General features: G+C 35.8%; 1 protein-coding gene across 1 annotated transcript in view; it reads right to left on the bottom strand.

Moving 5' to 3' along the window:
- Window positions 1–13,218, bottom strand: part of MYO5A (myosin VA) — a 247,290-nt gene that overhangs the window by 106,823 nt on the left and 127,249 nt on the right. Inside the window, exons 8-10 of the mRNA XM_043981532.1 lie at window positions 6,371–6,478; window positions 5,049–5,155; window positions 472–737 (exon numbers count right to left, since the gene is read on the bottom strand). Coding sequence (XP_043837467.1) covers window positions 472–737; window positions 5,049–5,155; window positions 6,371–6,478 — 481 coding nt within the window. The remainder of the gene's footprint in view (window positions 1–471; window positions 738–5,048; window positions 5,156–6,370; window positions 6,479–13,218) is intronic.

Below are 13,218 nucleotides of genomic sequence, written 5' to 3'. Positions count from 1 at the left end.
GGACTGTCTTTTCTTTTTTTGTATTCCCAGTAACTAGCACAGTATCAAACACAAAGTGGGCACTTAATAAATGTGTTTTGACTATCAAGGTAACATTTGATCTGAGCCTTGAAGAAAGAAGATAGTTTCAACACAGAGATGTTGGGAGAATACATTCTAGACACAGCAGATGCCGTGTTTAAAGCTATAGAGATTTTATGACAATTTACCCCAATAGAGAGTGAAAGTAAAAAAATGATTTACTAGAGTGAGTAACTTAGAGGTGGATCCCAGTTTAATTTTACATAATGTAGGATAATTACAGTACTACCACTAAGAAATTCTTTAATTCAAATGGGTACAAACTAAAGTATCACCTTGGAGTTATTTAGTTATTTCTTTTTAGTAGTAAATTTTCTACTATATGACAGAATTAATCTGTTGTAAGTGTTATGGAAGACCACTAAAAATTAACCAACATAATACACTTACCCGTAGATATCCAACACTCCAATAAAAGAGTGCTGCTTTACAGCAGAATGGAGAGCTTGATTGACATGATCTACAATCCAGTTAAACAGTTTAGCATAGATATGTTTGGCCAAGGCATCTCGAGCGTTAGTAGCCTGCAATTTGGGAATCGGTTTGATATAGGTCTCAGTTGCAGTAGCCAGCTTCCTATGGCAAAGCCAATGAGACATTTCTTCATATTCAACTCCCATAAGATCACAGAAAATGCTGAGAGGCTCATGTTTTGGCTGCCAAAAGAAAATGTTTCATTTAGATAAGTTATATATAATAAGAATTTTTTAGAAAATATTGTATGTGAAAGTAGAAAGTACAAAACAAGAAATTCTCTGACATAAAAAACAGAATTCATCAAGATCACTAGATGATGTAGTAATGCTAATAATGTAAGTTAATATATAAAAAATTTAATAATTATTATTGATTTTATACAGATACTTCAAATTTTATAGGGTTTCATGTTTTCTCAAAGCATTTTACACAAACTGTCTAATTATTTCAAATTAGTTTATTTTTATTCTGATGTTAAACACCAAATAAGATTAACATTTCCATATACATAGCAGAACAAAAAAAAAAAGATTACACAGTCTCATTTGATTCTTACATCATTTTATTCTTCATCAGTTCATAGAAACAGCCTACTTCATAAATAAGAAAACAAAGGCAGAGATGACATCAATGACAGAGATCAAAGTCATAGAGCTGATTAACAACAGAGCTAGGGCTACAGTGTAGGTCACCTGCTCTTATCACTGCACTATATATCTCTATTTTTCTTTCTTTTTTAAACACAAATATATTAAGCATTTATTAGCAAACATTATTGAAATCATGGCACTATTCCCTAAAATAAGCATCTTAAATGTACGTATATGAACACTACGTCATTTGAAAGTAGGTCAGTACATTCTATACTTATTTTCTCTAAATAGAGTCATCACTTCCTGAGCTAAGATTCTCTGTTTTGCTATGTTGAAACTACTTATTTTAAACAGAATGGGAACATCTACCTATAATAAGTAAAAATGTACTTAGGACCTAACAACCCATATTATCATAAAACAGGGAATAGAAACTATTCTACCCAGTGATACGAAAAACTCAAATGGATTAAAATTAAAGTCCAAATATTCTAGTTATATATCAGTATCACCTGAATTAAATCTCTAAGAAAATTTGCCAATATCAAGGACAAAAAGGATAAATGAATGAGGGATGCTCTCTGATAATCTATTTTCAATAGTGTTTCCTATTATGACCACAGAAGAAAAGGGGAAGAGAGAAAGGAAGCAGAAATCTCCTTTTAAGAAAACTTTAAAATAAAATATTTGATGATGGTGACAATGATGATCAGCAATAATTCACATGATTTTTCTATTATTTAGTTAGAGTAGTGAAATGGATAATGAAGTCAGTTTAGGACTGGCAGGCCCTGACACAATTTGGACAGAGGTTTCTATAAGTGGAGGTTAAACTAGCTTTTGAGTCCTGATTTTCTGTTTCTGTCATCCATTTTCACTATGGCAATGTATGTTTATAGTGCCAGCAGGGTTAAATCGTTCAACTGAATCCTGCATCTGTATCATCAAAATCATTGCACCCCCCAAACAGAGAAGACTAAAATTCCCAAAAGAACAGAAAAATCCATAAACAAAGCTTCTTTGTTGTTTGTCCTTTGTTCTCGAAGAGGACCATGACAACAGGGTGATGTCATGACTTACACTGAATTGGATTTAAGTGAAGGGAGGGTTGTAGAGTCATCAACCTTACTCTCTCCTCCAGTTACTGTGCCACCTAGCTGCCCCATCGACAAAGCAAACAAAACATGAAATCACTAATATAATAAGAACTAGAAACTCTGACAAAGATACCCAAGCTACCCAGACAAAGTTATCTTTCTCAGTATTTAAGGAATCTGGGACACAGTTGGTTGATTTGTTCCTTTTTGGGGAGAATTTGTAAAGGGGAGGGTAGAAAACACTTCTATCATTAGAAAAAATACGGGGGCAGCTAGGTGGTGCAGTGGATAGAGAACCGGCCCTGGATTCAGGAGGACCTGAGTTCAAATCTGACCTCAGACACTTAACACTTACTAGCTGTGTGACCTTGGGCAAGTCACTTAACCCCAAGTACCTCACCAAAAAAAAAAAAAGAGAGAGAGAGAAGAAAAAATACGTGAGTACAACCAAGCAATACAAGTCACCAATCTCTGTCAGATGAGTTAAACTGGCATACATATATATTACTTTCACTTAAATTAGACTTACAAATTAAATTGGTAACTTTAGTTTTAAGGCAGACTTTAGCCTGTTTTACACATTTTTATGGAACATGGCAGGATTATATTTCTTAGATATCAACTCATCTTTGGCACTTATTTTTCTCCTACAAAGACCATGAAGCTTCTACCTAGCAGTTCTAGTCACTGCCAAATCCAACAAAGTTCACACTAAAAAAGAAGGAAATTCAAAGGAGTAGAGAGGGATGAGGATGAGAGAGACTCCTTGGGGAATGCTTTAAACCAACTGCATAATTGGTCTACTCTAGTACACTCATGCTGTAAGAAAGATTTAAAGTGATATGTGTTTTTAAAACTGGTATTAATATTCTTGATTTTTAAAATGACAAAGATTTGGGGAAATTCAGTATATTAAAGGCAAAGTTAGTCATATGGGTATCAATGAGTTCAAATGAAAAAAAAAATGTGGTCTATAAGATTTCTTTAGAAAAGATCAAGGCCTAAGTCAAGTGTAAACTCATACAGGCTCAACTCTACCACCTTTTGTAAAATTATCATATGAGGTCAGGAAATATAATGGTTACAAAGAGAATCCAGTGACTAGGAGAACTGTGTTGGACCAAAGACCATAAAGAAGGGATGATAAGGTCATAGATTCAGAGCTAGAAGGGATCACAGAAATCATTTAATACCAACCCATTGTTTTACAGATTAAGAAACTGAAACTCAGAAGTTGGTGACACGCCTAGTCACTACAAATATAATGATCATAAATGAGAGAAAAAAAGATTCCTTCCATGTGGGTCAAACCTTTTCTCCACAAACCAAAATCTCTGTCCATCTGGCTTATATATCATTTTACTATATAAATGATTTATAAGATTTCCTACTCAAATACCAAAGTAGCTTTAAATGTCATATTTATCTTCTTGAAGAATTCAGAAAATAAAAATTTGCCTTCTTATTGATCAACAGCAAGCTAAATGAAATACACCTTAAAGATTAATTTCATGTGTGCCACTTTTTTTGAGAAAGAAGAAAAAAATATTAAGTGTTACACTCACAAACTTAAAAATCAGGAACAAAGAACAAACTTCTATTCAGAAAACAGAATACAATTGTTGAAAATCTTCATTCTACAGTCAATTAAAGGATTAAGACAGAGGAACAAGAGAAGTGGGGAAGAGCTACACTGCCTAGCCTAAGCAGACTTCCCTGTGTTTCACTAATTTTGTGATCTATAGGAGTTCTACCTTCCTTGAGCTTAGGTCAAGTAATTATGGGGTTTAATGTCCATGGCTACTGGTGGCCTGCCTTTTTTGGATGATAATGAAAAAGACAGAGAGAGTAACACAAAGAAAGAAATAGGGCAAGAAAGCCCCAAAATGACACAGCCTATTATTCTCTAGTGCAGTGGAAAGAGCAATGGATTTGGAGTCAGAAGACCTGGGTTCAAATCTTGGCTTTGACATTTCCTAGGTGTTCCATGGCAAGTCATTTATTCTCTCTTGTTTTCACTTTTCCTTTTCTGTAAAATTAGGAGGTTGAACTAGACAACATCTAAGGACTCTTCCAACTCTAAATCTTTGATCCTATAATATTAAAGGAAGAGACACAGAGAGTCAAAGGCAGACAGATATCTACAAAGAAAGACAGATTAAAGCAACACACCCAAAGAAAAGGTCTCATAACAGAGAAACATACACAAAGACACAGAAGAATAACATAAACATAAAAAGAGAAACTTTCGGGGCAGCTAGATGGCGCAGCGGATAGAGCACCGGCCCTGGAGTCAGGAGTACCTGAGTTCAAATCCGGCCTCAGACACTTAACACTTAATAGCTGTGTGACCCTGGGCAAGTTACTTAACCCCAACTGCCTCATTTAAAAAAAAAAAAAAAGAGAAACTTTCAGAAGCAAAATCTCCAACCTCTCTACACATCAGGACCTTCACCTTCTATAATAAAAATAAAAATAGTTAACATTTATATGGTGCCAGGTTCCGTACTAAGCACTTTACAAAGTAAAGGGAATACATTAGACCAGGGGTTCTTAACCTGGGGCCCATTAAACTTGCTTTTTTAAAAAAAAATTGATTACTGTACTTCAACACAATTGGTTTTCTTTGTTCTTGATATTTTATTTTATGAATTAAAAAATATCATTCCAAAAAGAGGTCTGATGTGTTCTTAAAAAGATGTTAAGTATGTTTGCTTTCATTTTAAAAACCAAACCAAACCAAAAGCATTACTAATCCTAAAATATAACCACAATCACTTTTGAAATGGTTTAGACTTACAGGTATTGAGCAGCTGTCTGAATCCCGGGAAGCAAACCCAACATTGCCTAGGTGAAGGATGCCAGCAAGTATTCGGAAAATTCCCATCTGATAGGACTCATTAATTCCTATAATAATATTAGAACAGTATAATAAATAAGGAGCAAATTTCACAAAAAGGACTTTTAGGCACACAGCCAAAGCCTGATTATCCATAGATTATGTATATTACATGGTAACAGGGTAAATCAGACTTTCAACTCTGTTGACATTATCCTATATTGAGCATAAGCCCTTTGCAGACATTAGCAACATCATCTCTGTTTATTCTTACTCAGCCTGAAACCCAACAGGAATCAATTCATTTTTTTCTGTAATCTCTAATCATATAGAGTACAAGATTGGAGAATGAGTGAAGTTTTGATTAAGTTAATATTGTATATCAGTCTGACAGATGATGCTGTCCATTCCTAATGTGAGGGGAAACAAAGGAATTATGGAAGGAGGCAAGCTGACGATAGCTTTTCAGCTCTTTCTAAATCTAATCTCATGCTGTGGCTTCATTATCTTGTATAAAGTATCATGACTTTGCAGAACACTAGGCATAGCAATGTTTAAATGAAAATATTAAAATGCATTCTAGCTGAACATAAAGTATTTTAAATTATATAATTAATTTCTCTAACATGGCCAATTAAGAGTTAAATCTAATGTAAGTAGATTTTTCTATCTTTAGATGTTATGAGTTTTTCCAGTTTTTTTTGTTCTTACCTTGTCTTACATTAATAATTTCAAATTCATAATATATTAATTTGTAATGAAATTCCTCTCAAGGAGTAAGCTGTTCACTTAGTGAATTAAATTGGGGTTATTTTTCAGGTTAGCTTAGTATTTATAAGTTCATAGTATCCTGATGCACTAAAATAATTAGTTCATCTCAAAAGCTCCGCATTTTTAAAAGTAGACACTACATTATCAACCTGTAAACCTAATACTATTTTCAAACAACAAACTTAAATGCCATGTCTACAGTTTCAGCAAGACTGGAGTGAGGAAAAGATTGTCAGTAAAGCAGTTATGTCATATTTGTTAGCCCCCTTCCTCAAAACATCAGAAATTCAATCTGAGGCCATTCATTTGAGTTAGGTTCTGTGCTTACTTTAATTTTTACAAATCCTGAAATAGCTGCTGTGAGGCAAGGGGGAAAAAAAAGCTGTTTTTATAAGGAATGGTACTCACCAGCTAATATAAACCAAGCTAACCTTCTAGATGAGGATTACATGAGTCATGTTATGCATATGTAAGTTGCTTCTCATAAAGTCTTGAGACAAAAGTAAAATTACCCAGCAAAGTACAGGCCTGCCTTGTATGCACCATTTCCTTAGCATCATCCACCCCATCAATTATGGGGCTGCCTCCTTGCTTTGTGTAGTGAAAATAATCAGCATTTCCTGAAATTGAGGAAAAAAGAATTTTTCATTTTCTAAATACTAAGATAAATGTTTCTCGAAGGGCTGCATTCCCAAAATTCTCTATCTATGATCCCCTTCCAAAACCAAGTGAGTGTTAGGAAGAAAAATGTTTATCAAAAGCAGCATCTTTATGGCAGCAATGGAATTAATGAGTAGCTCCTCTTCCTGACTTCTCTCTTCCCAGGCTCAAAACTTCAGATTCACCTTTGACTCCACTCCCTTCTTTAGCCCCCAAACCAATTAATTATTTGTGAATTTGTCTCTTCTTTTCCATTTCCCATGGCCAGGCTCTTAATAGCCTCACTAGTTTGCTACTGCTTTTATTCTGTTTCTACGGGTACCCTGCCTTCAATGATTCCTGAAAACCATTCCTCTGCAGGCTACCCTGCTGACTCATCTCAGGATTTTCTCTATCATTCCACAGAAACCTCTTCTCCCTGGAAGCTTACTCCACCCCTAGACTCTCTCTCACATTGGCAATACCTATACCCAGGCAGCCTCTCCCTTTGGTTGACTGATTTCTCCCAGAACCTCCATTTTAAGGAGGAAGCGGAGACCAGCCCAGTTATCATTCCTCTCCAGGCTGTGCTGCTGACTCATTTCCACAGGACTTTCTCTACCATGTCCTGAGTACCTTCAGTTTCCTCCCTTTATCCCTCAAAAGGTTTCAGCTTCCTTTTAGGTTTTTCCTCATTATAATTTAAGTTCTATGAGAGCAAGGACTCTTTTCTTCTGCTTGCATTTGAAGCACTTAGCACAGTAAGAAGCTATACTTAGCCATAGTCTGGCACATAATAAGTGCTTAATAAATGCTTATTGACTTGACTTGACCTATAGCCATTTTTTTGTAAGAAAGAAGCTATTATAATTTAATATTGTATATTAGAGCTATTTTTATAGGTGTCATATCTTCCTACATGACTCTAAGCCTCATGAGGGATTGTGTCTTATCAGAATTTTATATTTCCCTCAGTTCTAATCACAGTGCATTAAATGCAATAGGCAATTAATATATATTTGCTAAAGTGAATTAAATTCTGTTCCCTGCAGCCTCACATTCATGAAGGGCAGAGACATGAGCAAGGATGTCAAAGTTTCTAAGTAAAGCAGGGGACAGGAGCTAAGGCTTTACTATTTCTAGGTAAGATTCTCTCCCCATGGGAATCCTAAAAAGCTACAGTGTGGAAGAGTCTGGCAGTTCCAATCAGCTTAGAGAGATATCAGGTAAGGTTTCAAAAAGTAGAGCTGAGTGTACTAGTTAGGGACTTCTTGCCTACAGGATCAAGTACAATTCCCTCTACAATCTGGTGTTAGCATACTTTTCTGGGCTTATCAAGCACTTACCTGGCAAACTAGATTACTCCTATTTTGTGTTTTTTGGCTGCTGTGTTTTTGCTCATACCTGGCCCTACCATCTCTTCTATACTAGTTCAAATCCTATTTGTTCTCCAAGGTTTAGCTCTGATCTCTCCTATTCCAGAGTCTACCCTAAGATTTGCCCAAGGGTAAAATGACCTCATCCTCATAAAGCACCTCTCTCTTGGAATATTTTATTTGTCAGATTTATGGACAGGGGAAGAATTTAGTACCAAAGAAAATGTCAAGAGCAATACAAAATGTAAAATAGATAATTTTGATTATATAAAATTTTAAAGCTTTTGCATAAAAAAATCAATGCAACCAAAATTATAAGGAAAACAGAAAACTGGGAACAAATTTTTGAAACAAGTATCTCTGATAAAGACCTCATTTCTCAGTTATATAGAAAACTGAATCAAATATGTAAGAACATAACTCATTCCCCAATTGAGAAATGGTCAAAGGATATGAACAGGCCATTTCCAGACAAAGAAATCAAAGTTATCTATAGTCACATGAAAAAATGCTCTAAATCACTATCAGTCACAGAAATGCAAATTAAAACAACTCTGAGGTATCACCTCATACCCGAGTGGCAAATATAATTTTTAAAAAAGGAAAATATTGGAAGTTGTGAAAAGATCCAACCATTCTGGAGAGCAATTTGGAATTATGTCCTGTGGGCTACAAAACTGTGCATAACCTTTGATCTAGGAATACCACTACTAGGCTTATATCCCAAAAACATTCCCAAAAAGAGAAAAAAACCTATTCCTACAAAAAATATTTATAGCAGCTTTTTTGTGGTGGCTAAGAATTGGAAATTAAAGTAATGCCCCTCAATTGGGGAATGGCAAAACAAGATGTGGTATGTGATGGTGATGGAGTAGTATTGTGCTATAATACATGACAAAAAGGATGACTTTAGAACAGCCTGGAAAGACAAGTATGAACTGATGTATAGTGAAGTGAGCAGAACCAAGAGAAACATTGTGCACAGTGACAGTAATATTGTTTCATGAAGAACTGTGAATGACAACTATTCTCAGCAATACAATGATCCAAGATAATCCCAAAGGAGTAATGATTAAGCATACTATTGGGGGCAGCTAGGTGGTGCAGTAGATAAAGCACCATCCCTGGATTTAGGAGGACCTGAGTTCAAATCTGGCCTCAGACTAGCTGTGTGACCCTGGGCAAGTCACTTAACCCCCATTGCCCCGCAAAAACAACAACAAAAAAAAGCATACTATCCACCTCCAAAGAAAGAACTGATATTGACTGAACATAGACTGAAGCTTGCTATTTTTCACTTTCTTTCATTTGTTCTTTTAAGTTTTCTTATCCAAACTGACTAATATGGTAATGTTTTACATAATTACACATGTATAACCTATAACTTTCTACTGCCTCAGGGAAGGAGTAGGGAGGGAGAGGAGGGATAAAACTCAAAACTTTAAATTAAAATGTTTATTATAAAAATGATAATTAATAAATACAAATATATGAAAAAATAATAAAGCGCCTCTCTGTGTTATCCACTTGACAATTATTTACATGAAATCTCCTCAAGCTAAAGATACCCTCATAGTACTGCTCAACATTTTTGTCACCCCTACCCTCCTTGCTCACTCCCTAGCATGAGAATCAGAAAGTTTCTCAATAAATATTTATGGAATTGATTTCTGTCCTATTCATCATTAACCATAACACGCTCCAAAAGGAAAAATCTAATCAATTAACTGTATAATTCTAACTAGCCATTGTGACATATAAAAAGCAAAAGAAACAGTTTCTGAGTATTATGCTACAGGATAATTAATAAGAGAGGTCAGTGGAACTCTCAAATGCCAAAGACCCTTCATGGAACTCACTCAATGCTTATAAGCCCTTGGAAGAGTGGGTGTTCCTGAAGGTGGCAATCAACTCTGATTGGTTAACAATTAATGAGAAAAATCAATATTATAAGGAAAGATCGGTCTATTCTAATGAGGGGAAGGGGACATGACTCTGATCACTCTTGCTCCCAAACCAACTCCAGTCTCAGGACAATCTAGACAAAGGATCTAGCCCCTCAACCAGAGCCTACCTGGGTGGAACACAATGGACACTTTTTGGTTTTGGGGGCAGAGAAATGAGGGTTAAGTGACTTGCCCAGGGCCACACAGTTAGTAAGTGTCAAGGGTCTGAAGCCAGATTTGAACTCAGGTCCTCCTGAATCCAGGGCCAGTGCTTTATCCACTGAGCCACCTAACTACCCCTGGGTGGAACACAATGGGCTGGAATTCACCTTAGATTAAATTCTTTGTAAGGTTCTCTAGTTAGGTACAGTCTTCCACCCAGGATCAAAAAGCATGTACCCTTGCAATTGGGGAAATCTCATCCATCAACCATGTCCTTCAGAGATTGAACAACCTACAGGTTTCTGAAAAAATTACATAATTACATAATTGATTATTAATATAAGAAAGAAATAATAATTTCTCTCTCACCATGTAATCCCCACCAGCATTTGGCCAAATATTGTCTCCAGGATCAAATATACAGTCCTCTGGCTTATAAAGCTTTTCCTAACCTATCTCACATTCCTAGTCCTCTCACACCTCCTATCCCCTTCCTTTGGACATACTCTGAAATCCAGGAACATCATCTGCCTTACTGTTCTTCACATAGTATACTCAGTCTCCTGGTTCAGAGAATTGTCACTAGCTGTTCCATGTACTCAGAACTCTCTCCCTGGTCATCTCCCAGTTTACCTAGCTTCCTTCAAGTCTCAGCTAAAATCTTTTTTTTTTTTTTTTTGGCGGGGCAATGGGGGTTAAGTGACTTGCCCAGGGTCACACAGGTAGTAAGTATCAAGTGTCTGAGGCTGGATTCGAACTCAGGTACTCCTGAATCCAGGGCCGGTGCCTTATCCAATGTGCCACCTAGCCACCCCCTCAGCTAAAATCTTATCTGCCTTAAGAAGCCTTTCCAGCTCCCCCTTAATTTTAGTGTCTTTCCTCTGTTCATTATTTCCAATTAATCCTGTATAGATCATTTGTACATATTGTTTGCATGTTGCCTTCCTTCTCAAAATGTAAGTAAACTCCTTGAGAACAGGGTCTAACTCTCCTTTTTCTTTCTTTGTGGTGCTTAGAACGGTACCTGACACATCACAGATGCTCAATAAATGGTAACTGACTAACTATCCCCACATCTGATTTGTTTTTTAAGCCTATAATTTAAATACTGGGAAAATGCTAATGAATAATCTACTATAATTTTGTAAATTATTTTAATAATGTTAAAAGAGCCACCCTAAATCCTGTCTGGCAGTTCCCTAGATTCTCTCACTCAACCTTAACCCCTACCATCTATAAACCACTTGCCTTATAATACTTTCCCTAGTTTATGCTACTCTATGCTCTACCTGAAGGATGTCGAGGTACAAAATGAACATACGGAACTCACTAGTCCTACACAGAGGTATAGATAATATAGGTTAGTCCTTCTGAGTCAGAGAAACACAGAATGAATTAGAATCACAGAATTTCAGTCAGAAGGGACCACAGAGGCCATTTAGTGCAATGAATACCTGAATACGAATTCCCATTACAACATTCCTGACAAGTGGTCAACCAGCCTTTCTCTGAAGACCTCTCCTGAGAAGGATCCTACTACCACCACCTCTCAAGGAAGCCCATTCTATTTTGGGATAGTTCTCAAGGTTAGGAAGTTGGTTTTTTCTCCTAATATCAAACTTTAAATCTTCCTCATTGCAACTCCTATCCATGATTCCAAATTCTGACCTTAGGTGACAAGCAGAATAAATCTAATCTCTCTTTCCCATGATAGACCTTCAACAGTATTGGGCACTATTCATTTCTTAATGCAACTTAAGATTCTATTGATTTTCCTGAATATATATCACACTGTTCACACATATTGGGTTTATACTCCACTAAAACTCCCAGATTATTTTTAGAAGAATTATTTACATATCTTTCTCAAACCATAGCTTATACCTGTGAAGTGGACTTTTTGAACCCAGATGTAGGGTTTTACATTTGTCCCAATTTATCTTATTAGATTTAGCCCAACATTAACCTTCTAAGATCATTTGGATCCTGTCTCTTTTGGTGTGCTACTTAACCCTTCCAGTTTTGGATCACCTGAAAATTTTATAAGCATGCCATGCATGCCTCTATCTAAGTCACTTATAATAATGTTAGCCAGCACACGGTCAAGTCCAGATCACTGTAGATTTTCTAAGGTGACATCAATTCATTGACTATTTTTTGGGCTCAATCAACTCACAAATTCACCTCACTGTACTATTGTCTAGGCACATCTCTCTGAGAGAATAGCATGAGAATTTTACCAAATACTTTATTTAAATATAGGTAAATGATATCTACAGCACTCCTCTGTCAAAAAAAGAAGATAGTTTACCATGACATGTTCTTTTTGTGTGTGTCCTTTTGTGTGTGTGTTTTTTTAACATTCACTTTAAAAATTTTTAGTTCTAAATTCTCTCTCTCCTGCCCCTCCCCAACTCATTGAGAAGTCAAGCAATATGATATCAATTTTATATGTGAAGCCATGAAAAACACACTTCTACATTAGCCATGTTGTAAAAACAAAACTTCTCCAAAAGCAAGAGATATTTAAAAAGTTAAAAAAGTATACTTACATCTATACTTAGAATTTATTAGTTCTCTCTCTGGAGGAGGGAAGCATTTTTCATCATGAGTTCTTTGAAATTGTTCTGAAATTCTCTTAATCAGAGTAGCTAAACATGCCATATCATGCTGGCTCTTTATGAACATTGCTACTTTTTCTAGATGTTTACTAAACATCCTTTTAATAAATATTCTAAGAATTTGCCAGGAATCCAAGTTAAGTTTATTAACTCATAGTTGCTAGACTCTATTCTCTTCCATTTTCTAAAAACTAGGACATTTGTTCTTCTCCAAACCTGTGACACTCAGATCTTTCAAAGATCATTAACAGTGGCTCAGAAATCACATTTGCCAGTCCTTACAGAATCTTGGATAATAAATCCAGTACGTGACAAAAATGGAACTAGAACTTCCAACCCCATACTGAAGGTCAAGAGTTGCTCTGTGAATCTTGGAAAACCACAGAAATGGAAATGCCATCATCATTCTAGAACATCATTACAGATTTCTAATATTAATGAAAGGCACTGAGTTTTAAGTAGTTCCCAGCATTGTGCTGGACGAGTACAAAAGATTATTTAAATGTTCAAAACTATCAGTTTAAAATTTTTTTTTCAAACTACCAAACATTTATTTGCTAATTTACCTGATATAGCTCTTTACTGATAAAAGAACATTAATGGGGGCAGCTAGGTG

This window comes from Dromiciops gliroides, chromosome 2 (assembly GCF_019393635.1).
Source record: "Dromiciops gliroides isolate mDroGli1 chromosome 2, mDroGli1.pri, whole genome shotgun sequence".
Taxonomy (NCBI): Eukaryota; Metazoa; Chordata; class Mammalia; order Microbiotheria; family Microbiotheriidae; genus Dromiciops; species Dromiciops gliroides.
The sequence above is the reverse complement of the archived record's forward strand: the minus strand, read 5'-3'. Positions and strand labels throughout refer to the sequence as shown.